At 51.0% G+C, this 22,496-nt stretch overlaps 1 protein-coding gene across 4 annotated transcripts in view; it reads right to left on the bottom strand.

Annotated features, from left to right (window-relative positions):
• Positions 1–22,496, bottom strand: part of STEAP3 (STEAP3 metalloreductase) — a 41,806-nt gene that overhangs the window by 4,911 nt on the left and 14,399 nt on the right. For 2 of the 4 annotated variants that reach the window (XM_030801224.1, XM_030801225.1), the window contains 3 exons: positions 14,658–15,157; positions 12,436–12,963; positions 5,864–6,028 (listed from right to left, as the gene is read on the bottom strand). In XM_030801224.1, coding sequence (XP_030657084.1) covers positions 5,864–6,028; positions 12,436–12,963; positions 14,658–15,157 — 1,193 coding nt within the window. Of the gene's footprint in view, positions 1–3,036; positions 3,269–5,863; positions 6,029–12,435; positions 12,964–14,657; positions 15,158–21,193; positions 21,262–22,496 lie in introns of all 4 variants that reach the window. The other 2 variants (XM_030801226.1, XM_030801227.1) reach the window with 2 other exon arrangements.

The raw sequence follows: 22,496 nt of genomic DNA, 5'->3' as shown, positions 1-22,496 counted from the left end.
CCTTGCCGCTTCCAGAAGTGTCTGTCAAGAATTCCAAATTCCCTGCAACTTCTGAGCCACCCCAACTTTTCTAAATTCTAATCTCTTGTGTGGAAGACTGTGGTTAAAAAGATCCCCAGCACTGACCATCAAGAATAAGTCTTGGCTGGGTGTGGTGGCTCATGCCTGTAATCCCAGCAGTTTGGGAGGCTGAGGCGGACAGATCACCTGAGATTGGGAGTTCAAGACCAGCCTGACCAACAGGGAGAAACCCTGTCTCTACTAAAAATACAAAGTTAGCCAGGTGTTGTGGCACATGCCTGTAATCCCAGCCACTCGCTTGAACCCAGGAGGTCGATGTTGCAGTGAGCCAAAATCACGCCGTTGCACTCCAGCCTGGGCAACAAGAGTGAAATTCCGTCTCAAAAAAAAGAGTAAGTCTTGAAGCCAATCACCCTGATGTTCCCCAGCCAGGTGCCCAGCCCAAACTAACTGTGGGCCCTCCCACCCCTCCTCATTGTGGACTTATTGGTGTTGCCAAGATGGCTGGGTGATGCCCTTTATCCCCAAGAGTTTATTAGTCTGTGGCTATCAGACTGTGGTTTTCAAACCTTGCCACACATTAGAATCACCCAGGGAGCTGGGTAAAATACAAGTGCCCAAACCCCACTTCCAGAAATTCAGATTAAATTGGTTTGGGGCGGGACTTGGGCATCTGTTTTTTTTTAAGGTTTGGCAGATGAGGCTGATCGGCAGCCAGGACTAAGCCACTCATTTAGGAGACGGTCATCACCACACCCTTCTAGCTTCAGGGTGAAAAGTCCACACGGGCCCCACTGCTCAGGTCACTTGACTGGGAAAGACCTGGACCTATCTGTTCCTTAGACAAAGCCCCACTGAGAGCCTTTTGGCACCCACCTCTGTGTCGTGGGCTTTCCCAGAAGGTGCAGCAATGGGAGCCCATCCAGGCCTGGAAAGCCAGCCTTAGTAGCCCCAGTGAGGTCTTTGCATCTCCCTCAGGCGACATGCCCTGTAGCTCCAGTGTTTGGTCTCTGTGGGCCACTGTCCCCAGCCCCTGATCTGGAGAGTGATGAATTTTGCTGGGCACTCTGGGCTCTGCACAGGGACAGTGTGGAGACACTGCTCCCAGGCCCACCAGCGGCAGTCAGCTCCTCCTGTTCATATATCCTCATGCTTGTGCCATTCAAAATCCCATGGTGCAGACAGCAGGAAGCTGCAGCCTCAGGCTAGTGGTTCATACCAAGGGCTGACAGCCAAAGGCCAGCCAATAACAAAGGGCCTTTGACTTTTCTGTCCCAGTGGGAAGCTTGCATGATTCCAGGGAGTTTGTTTCCCAAAAACTCTCCTTGGGAACAATTTAAAAATCCCAGAACCCAAAGAAGCCCAAAAGGAGAGGGATTGTCATGAAGCAATCAATAAGATCCCCAAGCTAGGGTCATTTTTATTATACATAAGCTTGTTAGCAAAAAAGAAACAGCCAGGTCGTTGCAGCTCCTGCTGGTACTCAATTACTATGGCACGAAGGGGCTTTGGACAATCGCTCACGAAGCTGGGGTCAGGCTGGTCTTGTCATTATTTCAGGCAGGTGGCTGGAGTGGGCAAGGTCACAGGCAGTTCCTCTAACTCTGGGAGAGAACTTAGGTTCTAAAAGCTGAACCCTCATTTTTCTGTGCAGGTGAGCTGCTCTGACTGGAGTATTTTGCAGTCTAATATCTAACAATGTTTAACTGGCTGAATTGAAACAGTTAGCACAACCCAAACCAAACCAAAACAATAACAAAAAAATACCCAAAGGAAGGCTGGGTGCAGTGGCTCACGCCTGTAATCCCAGCACTTTGGAAGGCCAAGGTGGGCAGATCATGAGGTCAGGAGATCGAGACCATCCTGCCTAACACAGTGAAACCCAGTCTCTACTAAAAATACATTAAAAAAAAAAATTAGCCAGGCATGGTGGTGGGCGCCTGTAGTCCCTCCCAGCTACTCGGGAGGCTGAGGCAGGAGAATGGCATGAACCCAGGAGGCGGAGCTTGCAGTGAGCCGAGATCGCGCCACTGCACTCCAGCCTGGGCGACAGAGCAAGATTCCGTCTCAAAAAAAAAAAAAAAAAAAAAAAATTACCCAGAGGAACAGAAAACAAAATGTAAAACTTTGAAAACAGCTTTGGGAACAAAAGGATAAATGCGAGCACAAGTCACCTCTTTGTGGAATCAACACACTGTTTCAATGGTTTTTAGCTAAACAAAGTGTCTGAGGTGTTCAAACGAGAGCGACTTCACGTTGAATGGGGGGCTGGGTAAAATAAGGCTGAGACCTACTGGGCTGCATTCCCAGGAGGTTAAACGTTGCTAGTCATGGGATGACATAGGAGGTCGGCTCAAGATACAGGTCATAAATACCTTGCTGATAAAACAGGTTGTGGTAAAGAAGCCAGCCAAAAGCACCAAAACCAACATGGCAACGAGAGTGACCTCTGGTCATCCTCATTGCTCATTATACACTAATTATAATGCATTCGCATGTTAAAAGACACTCCCACTAGCGCCATGACAGTTTACAAATGCCATGGCAATGTCAGGAAGTTACCCTATATGGTCTAAAAAGGTAAGGAACTCTTAGTTCTGGGAATTTTCATCCCTTTCCTGGAAAACTCATGAATAGTCCACCCCTCATTCAGCATATAATCAAGAAGTAACAATAAGTATAAGCAGTTGAGTAGCCATGCCGCTGCTCTGACTATGGAATAGCCATTCTTTTATTCCTTTGCTTTCTTAATAAACTTGCTTTCACTTTACTCTATGGACAGGCCCTGAATTCTTTCTCGCATGAGGTCCAATAACCCTCTCTTGGCGTCTGGATTGGGACCCTTTTCTGGTAACAAAAGTATTACAGATCTAGGGGTCAGCCAAGGCCCCTCAAGAACCACGGCTGTCCCCATAGCCTGGTGTCTGCTGTGGACATGTGTGTAGGGGAGGGTGATGGGGCTCAGGTAACTTCTCACTAGCCATGCTAACTTTAAAGGAGAAGATTGCAGCTGACCTCAAAAGCCAGCATGCCACTGTTGGCTGCATGCATCCTGCATTTAACATGTCCAGCTCAAATCCTCTTGATGACCATATGGGGTGGACACAGGCACAAGTGAGCAGCAGAAGCTCCGAGAGCCTAGAAAACTTGTCTGATGATGCAGGGCAGGTAAGTGGGGGTCTTGGGACTGAAATTCATGTCTTCTGTTTCCACTGCCTGTGTTCCCTGCACTGGAAGTTGCCACACACTGCAGCGTGCGCACCTATCAGTCACTCAGGGAGCTGCAAAAATAGACTGCCAGAGCCATCTCTCTGCATCTGAGTCCATGGATGGGAGGCAGCCCTGGGTTATCTATATTTCTCCAAGAGTGCTCTGGCTTCAACCTATTTGACAGGGACTCACAGTAAGAATCATGTTTTACTCTACTGTCCGGTAGACAACGAGGTATGCTACATCTGCAAATGTAACTAGCAAATCCATATAACTGAAAAAGTATCCTGACACCATGCAAAACACTCCACTGTTTTCTTTGTCATTCTATTTTATTTCATTTTTAAAATGCTGCTTGTGATCCGTGGAATCAATTGCGTGACCCACTGGTGAGTGTCCGCCAGTTTGCAAACACTGACCTGGACCACTTTTAGGTGCAGGGTTGGGGTTCCTTGGCCTCTATCTCACTGTCTCCTACTGAACTCAGAAATGGATGGTTGGTAGCTTAGTCAGGGATAATGGAAATGTGGCCAGATACCCTAAGAATAATAGCAAAATGCTTTTTATTTTTCTTTCACACATAATCTCTTACTGTGGCTCATAAAATCCCTGTAGGGCATTAACTCCATTTTTCAGGGGTGTAAACTGAGGCTCTTGGAGCAGACATGCTCTGCCCACAGTTACAGAGCAGGGTTGTGGGGAGGGAAAGCTGGAACCCAGGCTTCCCTGGCGGCGCTGACATGTGCCTCCTCCATATTGACATCTGCTTTTTGTGGATGGAAGGCAGGCATTGATTTCCACAAGTAAAATCCTGCCTTTCTACCCACCTAACCCCCCCCCCCCCCGCCCCGCTCTTGCAGTGGCAAAAGGACTGTCCTATTTGTATTTCCACTCTTTAATATGTAAAGTAGAACGCAGCTGCTAGGGTCTCAGTCAGCTCTTGCTAACAAAATCAAATCCACCGGCTTTCTCTGGCAGCCACAGCCAGGGCATGTAATCTATGGCTGCTTAAGGGAGCAGCTTTCTGGTGAGGGGAGCAGCCTGCAGTCCGTTTTAATTGTGGATAAACCATGCACGCTGGATACTCCAGGTGGGAAGAGGAAAATCCTAGATTTGGGTTTGAGACCCATGGGGATTAGTGGCAGATAAATAAAATTCTTCCCCTTCTCGTATGCTAACATGTGTCAACCATGAGCCCTCCTCCAGGGACCTTCCGAGATGAGCAGAGCCAGGGAGATTCAGAGGCAGACACACTTTAAAAAACACACGGCTACAACTCTGTGTTGTTCCAATGGATGTGAAGCATCCCTGGTCAGGAGCAATTAATTTGGATTACATAAGAGCATTACGCTGTCACTGTCCCTGAGTCCTGTACCACATCCTCCCTGCACAGATTCCTGTTGATAGTGGGGGTGGATAGGATGGCTGTTCTCTGCCCTGATACAATGGCAGGATACAGCATTAGTCAGCTCCCACTCATGGGAGGGGAGGAGTTAATCCGCCAACACTGACCGCAGATTCTGTGTGGAGAACAGTGGGAGATGCCAAAGAAATGGAAACAATGTCCCTGCCTCCGTTTCCTTTATCACGGAAAGATGGCTCTGCCTGTCTTGTTCTCTATTGCATCACAGGCCTAGCAGGATGCCTGGCCTGCAGTAAGTGCTCAATAAATGTTTGTTGAATGAACAAATGCAAAAAGAAACTTTTGCCACTAGCAGCATTTCCCAGAGTATGTTCTGTGGAGTATTTTTTTTTTTTTTTAAGAGACGAGGTCTTGCTATGATGTCCAGGCTGGACACTTGAACTTCTAACTCCTGGAAGGATCACTCAAGCTCAAGTGATTCTCCCACCTCAGCCTCTGTTAGTAGCTGAGATCCCAGCCACATGCCACAGCGCCCAGCTTGTGGAGTGCTGATAGCTGTTATTTGGAAAAAAGGAGGGGGAGGGTGCTAACGCTCCAATAAGTCTGATTGACAAAGGTTTGTTTGTTGTAGATGTTATTAGAATCTTTGATGTACCAAAGCGCATTGTGATCTCTTAGGGGGAAGTGAATCTTTACTCAAATTCATTTCATGACAGACCTCCTTTTTCTGGATTTTTTCATAGGAATGGCATCCTTGGGAAAAAGCTGTGTCCCATCCCCTATAAACTGGGGTCCTAATGCTTGTCTCCCAATCACGCTGCGTGAATCAAGGGGTTAAGGGGTAACAACAGAGCCAGGCTGAGATGAGGGGTGGAGGGTGGTGGGCTAGGCTTGCTCACTTCCTAGCCCACTGACTCCTACCTAGACCAGCAAAATGTCCAATGACTTCATGTCATTCAATTTTGTTTGGAAAGCTCAAGAATTCTAGAAGCTGAGAACGGCGGACCCAGGGCTCAGTGTCCTGGTCTGTAATTTTTTCACATGCCTGTGTCTGGCTCCCTCATGTGCTGGGAGGTTAAGCTTGCAGCAGGCAGCCCCTATCAAGAGGCTCGGATGGGCCCTCTGGGTCAGGAAGGCCTGGCATCTCACTGAGTGGTCCTGCTGTGCAGATGATCAGAGCCCAGGCAGTTCTCGAAGGGAGAGCACTTACTCATGAGAGGTGGGCCAGGGCCACGCTGAAGCTGGCTGGCAAACGAGAGACTACTTTACCTGAACGAAGCTGAACTCCCTCCAGTTGAGCGAGTTTGCAATGGATGGCAGTGAGGTCACGGCCAGCAGGGACAGCGTGCCGAGGGCCAGCACTCCCAGGGAGAGGTAGATCTCCATCCGCCAGACCTCCTCCTCCACCCAGAGGTGGCTCTTGTTGGCCAAGACCTGACATGGATGGAAGGAAAACCATGAACACTGTGGCAAAGGCTGGTGCCCTGGGAGGGCAATGATGAAGGACACAAGAAAGACACACGGCAGGCGCTCACACTGCACCTGACATTACCTGGCTCTGTGATAAGCGTTTCTCAGGCATTAATTCATCGAATCCTCAAAACCACCCCACCAAGTAGAGATCACTATTATCCCATTTTAGAGATGGAGGAAATGAGGCACAAAGATCAAATCACTTTCCCAAGGTCACATGTAGCTAACAGATGCAGAGCTGGGATCAGGACCCACACAGTCTGGTGCCAACGACCGGGGCTCCTGGGGCTTTCACACATCTGCCCTGGGGCAGCCAATCAGAACAGTCACATCAGCAGAGTAAGGAGTCAAACCAGAAATACAGCCCTTAAGCATGGCTCCGTCTCACGGTTTTCTGGCCCCAGAATCCCAGGACAGGGGAGAGGAGCTCTCCTAGCTCTGAATCCCCTCAGCCAATGAGCTCACACCTTACTGGCTGCTTCCCTTCCCAGCCTGTCTCACCCTGGGCCCTCTGTCTTCCTGGACCCCCACACTGCCCCCATCACTGGCTCACACTCAGGACATACAAAGACACATGCAGACACTGAGCCCCCAACACTTCCTGACCCAAAGCTCTCAGCCTCCCCTCTTCCTACCCAGTTCTCTACTTCTGCCTGAGGCACACAGCCTTGGCTCAACTTTGCCAGGCAAGAGAGACTGACGGCCATTCACCAAGCAGTTCAGTGACCACTTACGAAGCACCTACTGTGTGCCAGGCCCTGGGCTACAGAAAATAAAGATACCTGCCCTTACCCTGCCCTCACAGAGATCTGGCCCCCACCACCAAGTTCCAGGACATATAAATTGGGGAGCCCCTATGAACCTGGAGATTTCTGACCCTTCTCTCCCCACCTTGCCACTGAGCCCCCTCCTAGCCCAGCCAACACTCACTCACATAGTGCCCTCATGAGGAAGAACTTTTATCAAGGTGCAACGAGGCCAGGTAGCAGAGTTCCTGGAAGTCAAGGTGTTCTCTGTGAAACACTGCAAAATGCCAGTACTTTTATTCTATAATATCAGCAGAAGAAGGAACAGTATTTCCATTAGAAGATGTGACTACACTTTAATAGGCAGCCTCTCAAAACAGAATGACTCATACAGGTTTTTTGAGAAAAAATTTCAGCAGAAAAAAAAATAACATGAGCTCAGTTACCAGATAAAATATTAAAAGTGAATCCACTGGGCTGAGCAAAATGGTTGTACAGCTTATAAGAGAAAGTTTAAAGAAACAGAGAAAGTGCCATCCATTGAGCACTTTTCCTGCAATTTGTGAAAAATGATTGCCTCTGTTCTATTTTAGGACAGGCCTGGCTCACTTTGGTGACTTTAAGCCACTAAGGGACCAGGAGTCTGGGGACTCAGCCTCTTGTCCTGACCACCAGTGGCATGTGACTCTGGCAAGTCTGTCTCTGGGCCTCAGTTTCTCTACCTAGGAGGTTTGGATGAGGTCATGTCTGCAATTCTCTTATTTTGCTTGTGTGCCTGCTGTGGTTGAAGTTACCATTAGCTGGAAAGGCGTGCAGAGGGCAGAGAGGTCTCCTCCGTACCTCTGCCCAGAGAAGTCTTACTCACACCTCACAGCATGAATTGGGTAAGTCATCTCCTCGCTGGAAGTTGTTTGTTCTTTAACTCTGCTTCATTAGTCATTCCTCTCTGCGTCTCAGGAAGATCAGGCAGTTAATGTCACAAGTCAGAGTTTGGATGATTATACACACATATACCACATTGGCTTGCAAAATGTCTTGTTTTTTTCCTGTAACATTTCCAGTCTGCAGTGACGCTGGGAAGGGAGGGATGAGGTGGGCAAGGGAGCAGTGGATGGCGAAGACCCGCATGAGGACTGAACCTAAAAGCCAGCCTTAGGAGTCCGTGAGATTCTCAGCCAGCCTATTAAACCACAGTGCTGTGCTCAGAGCTCCCTGGTGACCAGTGGCACACATGGCTAACTGGAACACAGATGTAACAGCTCCCCTAGTAAGTCTCTAGGTTTAGAGATGATCAAGTTCGCCACCTTGAGAAGGCCAAGGAGAGTGGTCATCAACAAGAGATGGAAAGACAGCATTCAGGTGTGGGATTTCCCTCTAGGTCGCAGGTCAGATGCTGAAGGACCAGTGAGGCTGCAGCATTAGCCCCTCTCCATGTCTTCACAGTGATTGATGGATGGGAAGAGAGTGGTACCGACCCACTGCCTGCCAGACTCAGAGGAGGAGGGGGTGGCAGGGTGTGGAAGGGCAACCTTGGGGTATAGAGACCACATGCCTGAATTCTGACGCCGACTCTGCCACTGGTGGGCAGTCATGAGACCCTGAGGCAGTCCTTTTCCTGGCTCATAGCATCATTGTATCTTGCTGTGTTACTGCAGGACTAAAAGCATTACATTTGTGGAATGAGTAGCATGGGACAGGCACACAGTGGGCACTTAATGTAATAAATGGCTGTTGTTCTTAGTGGCAACAAGGCAGTTAGACTAGTTCTTGCTCCAAGCTCTACGTGCACTCCTCTTAAGATGCCGGATACTGGCTTTGTGGTGGCCAATTTAAAAATCAGTCACTCAGTGAGCGTGCACTGTGAACCTGTGTTAGGAACCATGGACACCAAGGTGTGGAAGACCCAGTCATGGACTTCTAAGTCGGGTATGAAGTAGTGTGTAAGAAAAATAATAGAAGTATTTACAAAATACAACAGATTACAGAGGCAGGTATGGGGAAGTAAGGGGATAGTCTGGGGGAGCTTAACAGAGGTAGGGTTTTGAAGGAGGAATAGGAGTTTGCAAGCTGTCAAGGTGTCCCGGGGTAGGCATTCCAAGCCAAGTGGAATGAGCTCTGCCCATTTAGAGGACAGAGTGGGACCCAAGTGTTGACACGTCACAGGAGAAGGGGAGATGAGGCTGCGGAGGGAGTCTAGCTGCATAGTGAGGGTTCCACCATTATCCCAAGGACATTGGAGTCACTGAACCTTTTCAGCAGTGACATGGTCAGATGGGAGTTTCAGACCATCCTATGCCAGCCATGTGCAGATGTAGCTTGGGGTGAAGGTAATAGGAGAACAGTGTGCAGGTTAAACATTTCTTTGATCTTGATCTTTGATTTTGATCTTGAAATGTGTATTTCCAGGGAAATACACAAGCAAATGCAAATGCCCTGTACTAATATCAGTTATTGTTGGTAATAATACTGTCTGTAAACATGGTCTCAAAGGTTTTCTCTACAGCTGGCATACACCTTTGCCTCCTAATCTGCAGACTCAGGGCTGTAAGGAAATCTTGGAGGAGTTTCTTGTGCCTAGACTAATGTGCTCCCTCGACCCAAGGGCCTAGTGGGCAGTTGGGGTGGTGAGTGGCCATGTGGGGACCCTGTGGTGAGGTGCCCATGGGTTGGCAGCAGAAGCCACACATCAGGCCTGACCCACCCAGGAGGCCCTGCTGTTTGGGGCTGAAGGCAGAACAGCCTCAGGTGCCCAGGCCCAGAACGGCGGGCATGGCTTACCGCGGACCATCCAGAATCTGCTTGGGCTGCTGTGTGTCAAGCCCCTGCCTCCCTCTGACCATCCACCCCGACATACCCACATCAGCCCTGGTTTTGCCCTTAAGAACTTTGCAGAACAAGTTTAAGCCCCTTTGCGTGAGAGGCCTTTGGTGTCTCTGACTGATCTCGTCCTGTGGGAGGGATGGTTGCCTGACAACCTCACCAGGGCCTGCAGCCCTAAAGATTTTTGGGATGCGGGGAAAATTACCTTGCATGTGCCCCTCTGTGCCCTGGTATTTGCATCAGGGCAGAATTGGGTTAACAGAATATCAGGGAGAGCCTTGGCAGGGCAGAGAATTTAGACAAAGGCAGTTGAAGGGTGGCAGAGGAGGGACGGAGCAGTGGTGTGTCTTTTGCCCTGGGGGGTAGTGGGCACCGTCACCGTCTTTCCCACTGCTGCTGGAAATGCCCGCCAGCTCAGGGGAGAGGGAGTGGGCTCCTCCACGCAGATCTGCCCCCTCCTGGGCAGCAACATTGTACTAGTCCCCAGGGAGCCCCGCAGAGCTTCCTGCCAAGGGGCTGGTGCTTTCTAGAAGTCAGTAAGAAAATATCATCAAAGAGCATCAAAAACATTAGCACTAGGAGAGAGCTTGATCTCCACATCAGGGCCTCGAGGACAAAAGAGGGGCAGTGACTCGCTCAAGGTCGGGACCTTTGTTCCAGTCAGCGATGCTGGAGAGCAGGAGTCCAGGCTCTAGCCTTCAGGCCTCCACACTGCCCCACACCAGCTGAGGCAAGGAGCCAGATGGTCTGTGTCTTTCTTACTCCTTTCTGTGGCCCCAGGGCCTGGCAGAGTAGGTGCTCAGTGAATGAGTGAATGAATGACCTAGTTCTGAAATCATTTACTCAATTGTGAATTTGGTTTGCTTGTAGAAAGCAGCGTGGGTATAAGCATGGATCTGGAAAACAGCTGGATCTGAATCCCAGCTCTGCTACTTACTGGCTGTGTGACTTTGGCCAAGTTACTTAACCCCTCTGTGCCTCAGATTTCTCATCTATGAAATAAGGATATAATAGCACCTGGCCTACAGGGATGAGATGGGGTTAAATGAATTCACAGTGGTGTACTCAGCTCTTAGAATGGTTCCTGGAACACAGTGAGCTCTTGTTAAGGGTTCATGACTGATTTCTTCCCTTCCTCTCATTTCCATCAAGCATCTTGCTTTTCTTTCTGAAGGCTGGGGTTCTTCCTTTGTCTTAGGAAAGTCTGAGCCCACAGATGCAATGATGCCGGTATCTGTGGGTGGCAAACGATGAGGGCAGTCGAGTAGCTGCTGGCAGAGAAGCAGCAGCCCTGACAGTGAGTAGGGGCTGAGGTCTGTGGTTCTCAGGAGGTGCCCAGCCCTGCTTCCCAGTCCTGCCAATCCCCCATCCTCGGAGGGGATGGTCCTGTGCTAGGTGTTTAGGGGAGGGCCCAGCCTCACCAAGGTCCCTGCATCCTGAGCAGGAGCAGGAGCTTCAGGGGCTGCCAGGCTGGAATGAGGGGTGGATGAGAAGTGTCTCACCAGCACCTGGGCCGAACCCTGTTGGGTGACTAGCGTCCTGGAGTGGGCAGGACCTATCCATCAACCAGCCCCGGGCTGGGCACTGGAGGTGGAATTAATTTGGAGAAAATAAAGAAAGACGGTGTTGCTTGAAGATGTGAGTTTGGGACTAAGAATCAAGCCCCATGAGCTTACGGACCAGGAGGGAGCATCAGGGGCCTGTTTCTGTGGGCACAGGTGCCAGCTGATGCCTGGGTCCCCACCTGGTGTGGCCTGAAGGCCCTTCACTTCCCAGGAATCCTGCTGGCAACCAAGCGCCATATGGATTTTCTAAATGAATGATTAATGCCACCCCCAGTAAAAAAAACAAACAACAACAATAGCAACAAACCCAAAGCTGGAACGCTCACTCCTGCAGCCTTCCCCATCTCAGCTGATGGCAACTCTGTCTTTCTGGTGCTCAGACCCAAACCCCAGAGTCATCCTTCATCACCCACAAAACCCTGGGCCCATTCCAGCAGCAGTTCCATGCACTCCAGCTTCACATGTGCCTTCAGGATCTCCTTGCTCCTCCACTGCTCCCACTGCCTCCAGCCTCCACTGCCTCAAATCTGGGCATATGCATTGCCTCCTCGCTGGCCCCAGCAGCTAGCTGCCTTTGACCTCCTACAGTCTGTTCTCGGCCAAAAACCAGAGAGAACCACTTAAAATGTCAGGCAGATCAACACCTATATTCAAACCTTCACCAGCTCCCTATTTCACTCAGAGCCTAATGCTGAAGCTCTTCCTCTCAGGCCTCGCCTGCCACCCACTCCTTGTTCAGCTCCAGCCCCATGGGCCTCCTGGCTGCTCCTCCAACGTACCAGGCACACTTCTGCCCAAGGACTATGCCCCGTGGCCTGTAACACCACCCCAGCAGGTCACCGGCCCCTCTCCCCTCCTTCCAGCTCTGCTCACATAGCACTCACTCTGCAAGGCCTCCCGGACCATCTTCAAAACTGCACCCCCACCGCCCACCCCTGCTTTCCTTTGCGCCTTAGCACTCCTGATCCTCTCAACGCCCACTATAACTCACTGCTGTATTTTGTTTAAGTCTGCCCCAACTGGGCTGTACCCATGGGGGCAGGAATTTTCATCTGCTTTGTTCACTGATACTCAAAGTCTTGGGCAGGAGGATGTGGGTGCTGCCCCATCAGAACAGAATCTGCAATTGGCACCCGGTAAGGCTGCACCCATGGGTATCGGCTGCACCTGGTTGGTGGAGGGCGCTGGACAAGCATGTGCTGAGTTGCCAGAGGGAGGAAGGGCATGGGGTGGGTACCTGCTTGACTGCCAGGTTGACCAGGTCGTAGCGGTGGGCACGGCGCAGTGGCAAGCAGAAGCTGTAGAGGGCGTGCAGGGCAGCGCAGAAGAAGCTGAGCAGCCCGATCTGCTTGCGATGCTGCAGCCAGTGGTCCAGCCAGTCGGGGAAGCGCTGGTACTTGGTGCCACGCCGCAGCTGCAGGGCAGCCGCCAGCACGCCGGGCAAGTACACTAGTGACAGCAGCACATAGGCCACGCACGGCAGTGTGGTGTTGACCACGGACACGGGCAGCTTGAAGAACTTGTTCTGGCTCTCCTGCACATAGGGCTGCAGAACGTCCCGGACGAAGTTGTAGGCATAGAAGCAGATGAAGAGCCCCAGGGCCAGCAGGGTGGGCACCTTCCAGGCCGGGAGGAGGCGCAGGGGCATGGCCTCCACCTCCCGGGCTGATGCCAGGGATCCCATGTCCACGGGCATGAAGCCCATGGCGAGCGCCATCTCCGAGACAGCACGCTTGGCTTCTGGCTGGTCACTGCAGATGGGCACCTGCGGGAGAAAAGTGGGGCAGTCAGACGGGGTCACAGGCCACAGGAGTGGGCAGGGCCTCACTGAGCAGCTGAGGGAACTGAGGGCCAGAGGGGCAGGGACTTGTCCAAGTGAGCTGCCAGTCAATGGTACAGGTGGGAGCCAATGGGGTTCTAGCTCCCAGGCCAGGGGTCTTTTCTCTGCTGCCCAGGCCTCCCAGCCTCTGGCCCAGCTGCCCAGCCAGGCCAACTACTCAAGGAGGGAAGCTGCCAACAGTAAGCGTCTTGCTCAGCTCATGGACATCAGCAGCCACAACCAAAATGCTCATCCAGGTAGTCCCCATGGGCCCCCGACATGGCTGTCTCCAAGCCTGTGGCCTGCCTTGGGAGACACTCAGCAAAAGAGTTTTGCATATGGTGCAGAATGGGCAACTGTGGCTGCAGCTCCATCCCTCAGTTCAGAATCACCCCCCTTGATGATGTCCCTCGGCTCAGCAGAGCCCTCAGCCAGCACATAAGGCCTTCTACAAGCCAGCTGCAGCCTGCCCTCTCCGCCTTGAAGCCCACTGCTCTGACCCACGAGGTCCCCCTGCAGGCACATTGGAGTCCTCAGATCCCAAGGCACCCCATGGGCCTTGTTGACACTGCATTGGTCAGTCTAGTCTCGAAACACAGACTGAACACCTACTCTATGCTGAGCTTTACATATATGATCTCTCAGCCTTGCCATGAGCCCGCAGGTAGGTACTATTGTCTTCATTTTTCAGGTGAGAAAACTGAGGTCTAGGAGCATTGTTTCCTATCTCTGTGCCTTTTCAGATTGTTCCCTCAGACTGGAATGCACTCCCTGCTCCCTGAGCCCGGCAGCATGAGGTGGGCCCAGGTCAAAGCCCTCCTCCAAGTCTTCTCCAGCCAGCTTGCTTGCTCTGTTCCCTCCAGGCCCTGCACCCAACACTCTCCACTGTTCCTCCTGGTCCATACCTGGGAGTCCCATGATGCAGCCTGCATTTAAGGTGCTGTAGTCAGGTATGGCTGGGCACCTTTAAACTGTCCTACAGAGCCTGGCACCTGGGCTCGACTCACTGGTGGAAGTTCTCACACATGGAGTCTGGCATTCTTTCGCCAAGAAAATGCATTAAAAACCAAGGTGGCATTAAAAACCACTTTGTCTTGGTAAGAGCGCCTCGTGGCAAGAAATGTATGCAGCTCTAGCTGTTCCGTGGAGCCATTATCTAGCCCCAGAAAAACCTGCTGTTGACTTTTCTGAGAAATCAGTTCTTGGAAGCCCTTAGAATAAATAAGATAAAATTTGAGACATGCCTGCCTTCCTCAGGGCCCGGTACATAAGTGCGTTACTTTCCTCCTTCTGAGTCCAATTCTAAAAGCCAAGTTTCTCTCCTTCTTGGCTCCAAATAGCAAAAAGCCATCAACCTTTTCCTCCTTGCCCTCTAGGAAACCCTGTTACCATAGCAGAAAGAACATGGGTTTCAGATCCACAGCAACTGGGTTCAAATCCCAACTTACCAGCTGTGGGATTTTGAGTAAGATCATTAATATCTTTAAGCCTTAATTTCCTGTTCTGTAAAATGGAATTTTGCAGTGATGCAAGATTAGCTATGATAATATACCAAAAAATCCTGGCATGCTGGCAGCACTCAATGAAAATTAGCCATTTATATTTATCGTTATGATGGATATTATTCCCCCAGAACCTACCTGCCTGTTACCATCCCTCGGGCCAGCCTGCAGGGTCCAGGCGGAGATGACATTGAAGGCCTTGACCACTGTGCAGGTGGGGAAGAGGGAGGCCAGGTACTCAGCATTGGACTCACGATGCTGAAGGTGCTCTTGCTCTGTAGGGTTGCTCACATCCACCAGGATCTTACCCGCCAGCTGGTCACTGAGACTGCACAGTGAAGAGTAGTGCTCCCGGAACACAGCCACAAAGATGACCTCCGGGGAGCTCACTGCCTCCTCCTGGAAAGTCACTTGGGCTGCTGAGGGGAACAGCCCGGCTGTGCGTTTGGGGTTGCGGCTCCCCACCACCACTTTGAAGCCAGAGCCCACCAGGCGTGTGGCCAGGGAGCGGGCAAAGTCCCCGCTACCCAGGATGCCCACTTTGGGGGCCTCATCGGGGACCTTGGCAAGGCTGCTGTCACTGTCCACCAGGTGGAGGCTGATCAGTGGCTTGTCCATCTCTTCTGGCATTTTGGTGGCTGCAAGAGAAGTCAGGAACCTGGTCAGTGGAGGGCTCCTGGACTGCCGCTTCTGCCACCTCCCTCCTCTTATACATCGTAACTACACGGCAGTCAGACATTCACCCAGCAGGTGTTCACCGAGTGCTACCACGTGTCAGCACCGGGGGAACAAGCTGAGCACAACACAGCCCCTTCCCTGGGGAGAGCTCAGACTCAGGAAGAGCAGGGAGGACTTCTGCCCTCCACCCTTTTTCCCTCCTGCTGAATTATTTCCTTGGGAAAAACTGGCAGAGTGAGAGTGCTGGGAAAGGGGACTCTGGAATTTCCACAACCAATGTGATGCAGTGCCATACTTCTTTTCAAAAGGATTAGGCAATGGACAGTGTCACTAGGCAGGAGTGACCATCTAACCCCAACCTCACCATCGCTGGGTGTTTGATGACCAGGAAGGGTGAGCATGTCCCTATGCTTGTCTACATTTTGCATCTTGGAGCAGTTCTTCTTATGCTCTCCCTGAAGCATGGTGAACAGCTTGGGGGCAGGACCTCATCTCATCTGACCTTGGACCTCACTGTGTATCATAGCCTGGCACGGAGGCAGTGCTCAGTGTTTGCTGAATGAATGAATGAACACCAAACCCTGATCTCTGAGGGCAGGACTGAGAGACAAGTGAATGGACCCCAAAGATAGAGTGGGTGCCCTGCGATCTTCTTTGCTGGGCCCAAGATATGAGTGGATGTGGAGGAAACCCTGAACTCAGGCCAGCAGTCTACAGTAAACATGGATGGAAAAATTATTATATATTAATTGTCACCAACTTCTAACTAAAATTTGCTATTTCCTTTAAGTACGAAGGTAGGCAACATAATTTTTCATTAATACTGACCAAGATCATATCATAAATTTACCTGTAAATAATTTATCCTAATACTATTTAAATTGAGCACAAATTTAAAACTATGCTAGCCAGGTGTAGTGGCTCACACCTTAATCGTAGCACTTTAGGAAGTCAAGGCAGGAGAATCACTTGAGGTCAGGAGTTCAAGACCAGCCTGGGACACACAGGGAGGGCCCATCTCTTAAAAAAAAAAAAAAAAAAAAAAAAAATTAGCCAGGCACAGTGGCACACGCCTGTCATCCCAGCTACTCAGGACACTGAGGCAGGAGGATTGCTTGAGCCCAGAAGTTGAAGACTGAAGTGATCGCACCACTGAACTCCAGTTTGTGTGACAGAGCAAGACTGTCTCAAAATAATAATAATAATAATAATAATAATAAAGTAAAAATAAAATTATGGTAGACATTAGATCTGCCACTAGAGCTTGTCATTTAAAGTGCTAATAAAGAAGCATGCATACTGCTACTGTAGTCTTTTAAAAAATATTTTCACGGTGTTTCCATATAATATGTTTCATTTGTAACCCTAAACTATTTTATTTGGTGCATGTAAGAACATTATTCTGAGCAGAAGTCCACAAGCTTCACTAGCCTACAGTTCCACAGGGCTCAAGAACCCCTGCCAGAGCAGCTGGGGTGGCTTTCAACACCCTGCATGGGCGTCTGCCTCTTCCCACCTTTCCACGACACTCTCCTGGAACCTCTGGACACCTGACCAGGTGAGGGAGTGGGTCCGGGGACTGACACAAAGATGGGCCAGGGAGACCAGGAGGCTGGGCCTGGCTCTGCTATGAAGCAGCTGTGTGTCTTCAGACAAGTCTCTGTGCCTCCCTGGGCCCCAGCTTCCATCTTTGTCAATGGAGATCACAATCTCTGCTCTCAGATGACAAATAATGCAATCTTAAGAGGTTTTCAAAACTGTGATTGTTCCTTTTACAAGGCAGCAGCAGCAGCAGCAGCTCCTATTAATGGATGCCTACCATATACCCATTGCTGCTGTCAGGCCTTTCCTCGGGTGATGGGCCTCCGGTCCTCACAAGAACCCCAGGAAGTAGATTCAGTTATCATTCTCACTTTACAGAAGAGGGAACTGAGGCTCAGGGAGGCTCAGGAACTTGTTTCAGGCAGCACAAATAATTGAGGGGAGGAAGAGCAGGAGGCAAGTCTGTCTGCCTTGGCAGTCAGAGCTTCACTCCGTCTTACTGCCCAGACAGAGAACAACGAGCTTTCCAGAGATGGCCCAGAGAGCTGCAGAGCTGGGACCACACTGGCTGGGCCGAGAGGCCAGGTGGGTGGAAGGGGGTGCATTCTCAATGTCAAGAGTCAGGGGACATGTGTTCCTGTCCTGCCTCTGCCAGCGTGGGAAACTCCCTTGGCCTCTTGCGCATCTTTAACGTGGTTTTGAAACATGGCCCTGCCTGTCACAGGATAGCAGGGATTGGCTGAGCTGAGACACTGACGGGTTGCTTTTGTGGGGATCATGCTTTCCGAGTCCACAGATGGGGGTGGCACACCTGCACACACATGCAGGCACCTGCCAAGACACTCACGCCGGGCACAGCCACCCTGAGAATAGAAGACAGTATTTTCTGCCTGGTTCTGGGAGCGTTTCCTGGGTGGTGGGCTACATTTTGTAGGTGACAACGGGCATCCTGACCCATCCTATAGTGAGTCCACGGCAGGCGGGTCTGCACCAGGCCCCTACTCAAGGCTGCTTGGTCCAGGAGCCAGGCTCTGGAGCCAGACCACCTGGATTCTGGTCCTGACTCTGCCTCATGTTAACTGTGTGACTATGGACCTATCTGTGTCTCAGTTTTCTCAGCTATAAAAGGGAGACCATCGCAGCACTTCCCTTATGGGCAGGTTGTAGGAGTAAATAAGTCAATTGTGTAAAGCACTTAGAACAGTGCTGGGCACATCATAAGCACCCAGCAAATGGCATTCAGTAATCACTAAGCAAACACTGGCTGCCAACAGATATGAAGCTCCGTGCCAGCAGCAGGGCCCAGGCGGAGGGAGGGCAGAAGACCCTGCGGGCACCCCTTCGGCGCCGGGGAAGGAGGATGAAGAGCTGGTGACAGTTATGTCAGCCCAGGAGCCTTGCAGATGGCCTCAGGGCTCACAGGCCAACATCTGCAATTTGGGCTGAGGTGATTTCAAATCCCTCTTCTCCTGTGGTCAGGAGGGCCAAGGCTCTTCTTGGGGTCAGTCAAGGCTGGGACAGATACACCCAGGCCTGTCCCCAACCACAGGGAGACACAAGCCCCGGGGAGTTTTGCCCTGATGGGGAGGAAGAGTAGCCACCCTGAGGCCTCCAGACCATCTTTCCAACATTTGCTAATGATTTGGATGATCCTAGGTAGGACCCCTCTGGACAGAAGCCTCTCCTCTGTCTCTGCCCTCTCTCTCCCCACTCCCTCCCATCTCCTGAGTGACTTTGTGCTGAACATTCCTAAGCATATAAAGATGAGTGAGAAGCGGTCCCCACCCTGAGGGCTTACGATCTAGTGTGTGTTGGGGGAAAAGGGGCTTGAATAAGACCCGCCGCCAATGACTGGACATGGGGCAGCTAGAGACAGAGCTCAGGAATGGCACAGGTATGGCCCGGGCTCTTCTCCAGGGGGCAGCCGAAGGGGAAGCCAGGGCAGCTTCACGCAGACATGCATCTGAGGATCCCTGAAAAACCCCGAATGATTCACCTCAAAACAAAACTGAGCCAGCCCAAAGTGAAGCAAGGCAAGAAGATCCAGATTTTGAGTCCTGTCTTTGTTGAACCCCAAACCTAATCACAGATGGGAAGGGATTGCTGGGGCTGGGCCTTGAGGGTGTTGCTCAGAGCCTGACTCGGTGTCTGCTCCCTTCCAGGGAGCTGATATGGAAGCCACTGCAGCCGAGGGGAGCTGGTCCCACCTCTGCCCCTAACTGGTGCTGGGACATAGAAGGTCCCTGGGCCTCTCTGGGTGGTTTCTCTAACAGCAGCTGCTGTACCAACTCAGCTCCAAGCCCCTTTCAGCCCCAGCAGTCTAGGGAACTATGAAAAGTCCTAGACTTATGGTCCTAAGGGGCCCTGCTTTTCAGCCATAGGATAAATGCAAACTAAAAGTTAAGCACCTCTAAAGCTTCTCTTGCCACCAAAATGCAGTCTGTGACAGGAAACGCCAGGTTGTAATGCTGCCTTGTACTACTCCCTAGGCGGCCTCTTCCTTGACCTTTCTGATGCAGGGACAGAGCCACTTGGCTAGGAGGAGTCAGGCAGGTGGGCTGTGGGTGGGGCTGCTGGGGAGAAATCATGGCCTCGCACACCATTCAGTAGCTGGGTGCCTTTGGGTGAGTTACATAGCTTCTCTGTGCCTTAGTTCCCTCACCTTTAAAACGGGAACACTAATTATACCTCTCTAAAAGCTGTTTGAGGATGAAATGAGTTAATATGTGTAAAAGCTCAGAGCTCATTTCTGACTGGTTGTATGTGCACTTGTGTTTCCTAACCTTGTATGCATGTGTGTGTTTGTGTGTGTGCACGTGTCCTATTTTTGTGTGCATGTGTGTTGTGTGTACTCTTCTCTAACTTCTTCACTGACAGTGGCCATGTTCAACTCTTCTGCCCCCTCCTGATGCTCAGCATGAACCCTCCTGCTGAAGGCTGGCAGGGGTTGGGGGCAGGACAGGTGGTACATGTCCTGGAAGTCCCAGAGGCCTGTCCCTGCGGCCTGAGGTGAGGGTGTGACTAACCCTGTCTGGGCCCTGGTTCCCTGAGGGTTCTATTTATAGAACTGGAGAGGGAGCAGACGGGATCAGATTGCAGCTCTGTGGGCCAAGGCCTGTCTCCTGCACGTAGACCTGCCCACCTCTCCTCCCAAGCTGTGGACAGAACTGCCATGGAGGATCGGGTGTCCTGGTCCCCTCTGGGTCTCTGCCCAGGCTTGTCTGTCCCCTCCTTCTTCCCGGCAGGGCTACAGCCTGTGTTTATGGCTGGGAGCCACGCCTGGCCCATGGGCCTGCCTGCCAGCTCCTGTCTGCTCTTGCGCAGGCCACTAACGGTTGGCGGCATGACATCCACAGCCCCGTGGCCTCTTCTTCATGGACACCGATCACCTTTCAGACATGAGTGGCCAGGGCAGGCTGTGGCCACAGAGGGTTTGCTGTGAGGTCAGTATGGATTGAGGTGCTGGGGCCACTGGCAATCAGAGGCTGGCTGTGGCACCCTGCAGCCAGATGGAGGAGGGGTGGCCTGCAGGCCAAGAACGGGGCGCCTCCCACGCCTCCCATGTGGGGACTGACTGAGCAAGGAGAGAGAAAATAACCCAGTTCTTGTCCTCAAGTAGCCCACAGTTATCTTCAATTTTTAAAAAATTTTTGTTTATTTATTATTTATTTATTCATTGAGACGGAGTCTCGCTCTGTCGCTAGGCTGGAGTGCAGTGGCGCGATCTCGACTCACTGCTACCTCTGCCTCCCAGGTTCCAGCAGTTCTCCTGTCTCAGACTTCTGAGTCTGAGTAGCTGGGACTACAGGCGCGTGCTACCACGGCTGGCTACTTATTTTCAATTAAAAAAATTTTTTTTATCTGATCAGTAAAATTACATTTGGGGGCACATGTTCCTATCACATTTGGGGGCTCTATTTCTTTATAAGTAAAATACATTTAAAATGTACACTTATGCAGCAGTGCCCTATAATGTATGTGGTATAAGTAATATGTAAACAAATGTAGGTGCAAGGGAGGCTCTGTATGTCCTCCCTGCTCCCAGGGAATGAGCCTTAACAAGCCCTGAGGAAGTGCACACACACCCTGGAGACCTTTGCCCCATGGGAGAGCCAGGCAGTGGACTAAAGTGTTCAAGGTCTCCTGACAAGGGCACTGACTTCGGACAGCAGGGACTGGGAGGATTCCTGCAGGAGGTGGGCCTGAGCTGAGCTTTGACGAATTGAGAGTGAGCCCAAGAAAAGCACTTCAGAAAGAGGGGCCTGCATTGAACAAAGGGGGCCCAAGATAGCCCAGAGTGCAAGGACCCATCAACAGTGCATGTCCCTGGGTGAACGAGTATGTGCCCACAGCCAGCACCAGGGCTCAGCAAGCCACAAGTGAAAACATAAATTCTTGCACACAGCCTGGCCAACATGGTGATACCCCATCTCTACTAAAAATACAAAAATTACCTGGGTGTGGTGGCGGGCGCCTGTAATCCCAGCTACTCCGGAGGCTGAAGCAGGAGAATCGCTTGAACCTGGGAGGCGGAGGTTGCAGTGAGCGGAGATCAAGCCACTGCACTCCAGCCTGGGCGACAGAGTGAGACTCTGTCTCAAACAAAAAAACAAACAAACAAAAACAAAAAACAAATTCTTGCACAGAACTCTTTTCTAGACTGAAAACGTGTAGAGAGGGAAAGAGGAAGGATCTGGATCTGGGGTCTACCCTGAGTATCTTCTCACTGGGAGGTACTGGACACGTCGGTCCTATCTCTAACCTGTTTCCTCATGTGTAAAATGAAAATACCGATTTTCCCTCAAGGGCATGAAGTAGCCAACGGCCGTATACACCTGGGGCATTGCTCTGTGGCTGGGATGTTTCTGGGAGTTCTTCCCCTGTGGTCTTTTTCTCATGTGCTCATTGTCCACCCCCCGCCCCCACTTCCCTGAGCTTTGGGAGGGCAAGATTGCTGTGTTTTGTTCCACATGCACCCAGAACCCCGCACCATGCCTGGCACACGGTAGAGGTTCTGTGCATCTCTCTGCCTGACTGCACACACCACTGGAGCCTATGTAGCCTCTGGGGGCAGAAATCCTTCCAAAATGCAGTACAAAATCAGATCCTCATCCAGCACCCCAGGGATCACCCCAGCATGCCTGGGGTTCATTTTCAGTTTTCACAGAGCCTTTGTATAAGCTCTGCCTCTTCTCTCATCCTCAGGACTTTGTGGGCACTGTCTGTCTCCTGCTTGCCTCTTAAAGCCCCCCAGGTCCTGCTAATTCGCTGCTGACGAAATCGAAAGAGCACAACATCGAAAAAGTGAAAAGCCAACTCAGAATGGAGAAAAGTTTGGCAAATCATATAACTGATAAGGGGACCTGTTTCTAAATATCTGAAGAACTCTTACACCTCGGTATTAAAAAGACAGACAACCTACATAAAGTGGGCAAAAGACTGGAAAAGACACTTCTCCAAGAAAGATACACAAATGCATATGAAAAGATGTTCAGCATCATTACCCCTCAGGGAAATGCAAATGAAAACCACAATGAGATACCACTTCACACCCACTAGGATGGCTACAATGATATATTTTTTTAAAAGACAGGGAGGATGTGGAGAAATCAGAACCCTCCTACACTGCTGCTGGGATTGTAAAATGCTGCAGGCACCGTGGAGAACAGCCTGGGAATTCTTCAAAATGTTAAACAGAGTTTCTATATGACCCAGCAACTCCACTCCTAGCTATATATCCAAGAGAAGGAAAAACGT

Source organism: Nomascus leucogenys, chromosome 20 (genome assembly GCF_006542625.1).
Source record: "Nomascus leucogenys isolate Asia chromosome 20, Asia_NLE_v1, whole genome shotgun sequence".
In the NCBI taxonomy this organism is placed as follows: Eukaryota; Metazoa; Chordata; class Mammalia; order Primates; family Hylobatidae; genus Nomascus; species Nomascus leucogenys.
Note: the sequence above shows the minus strand (reverse complement) of the source record. Positions and strands in the feature narration are given on the sequence as shown.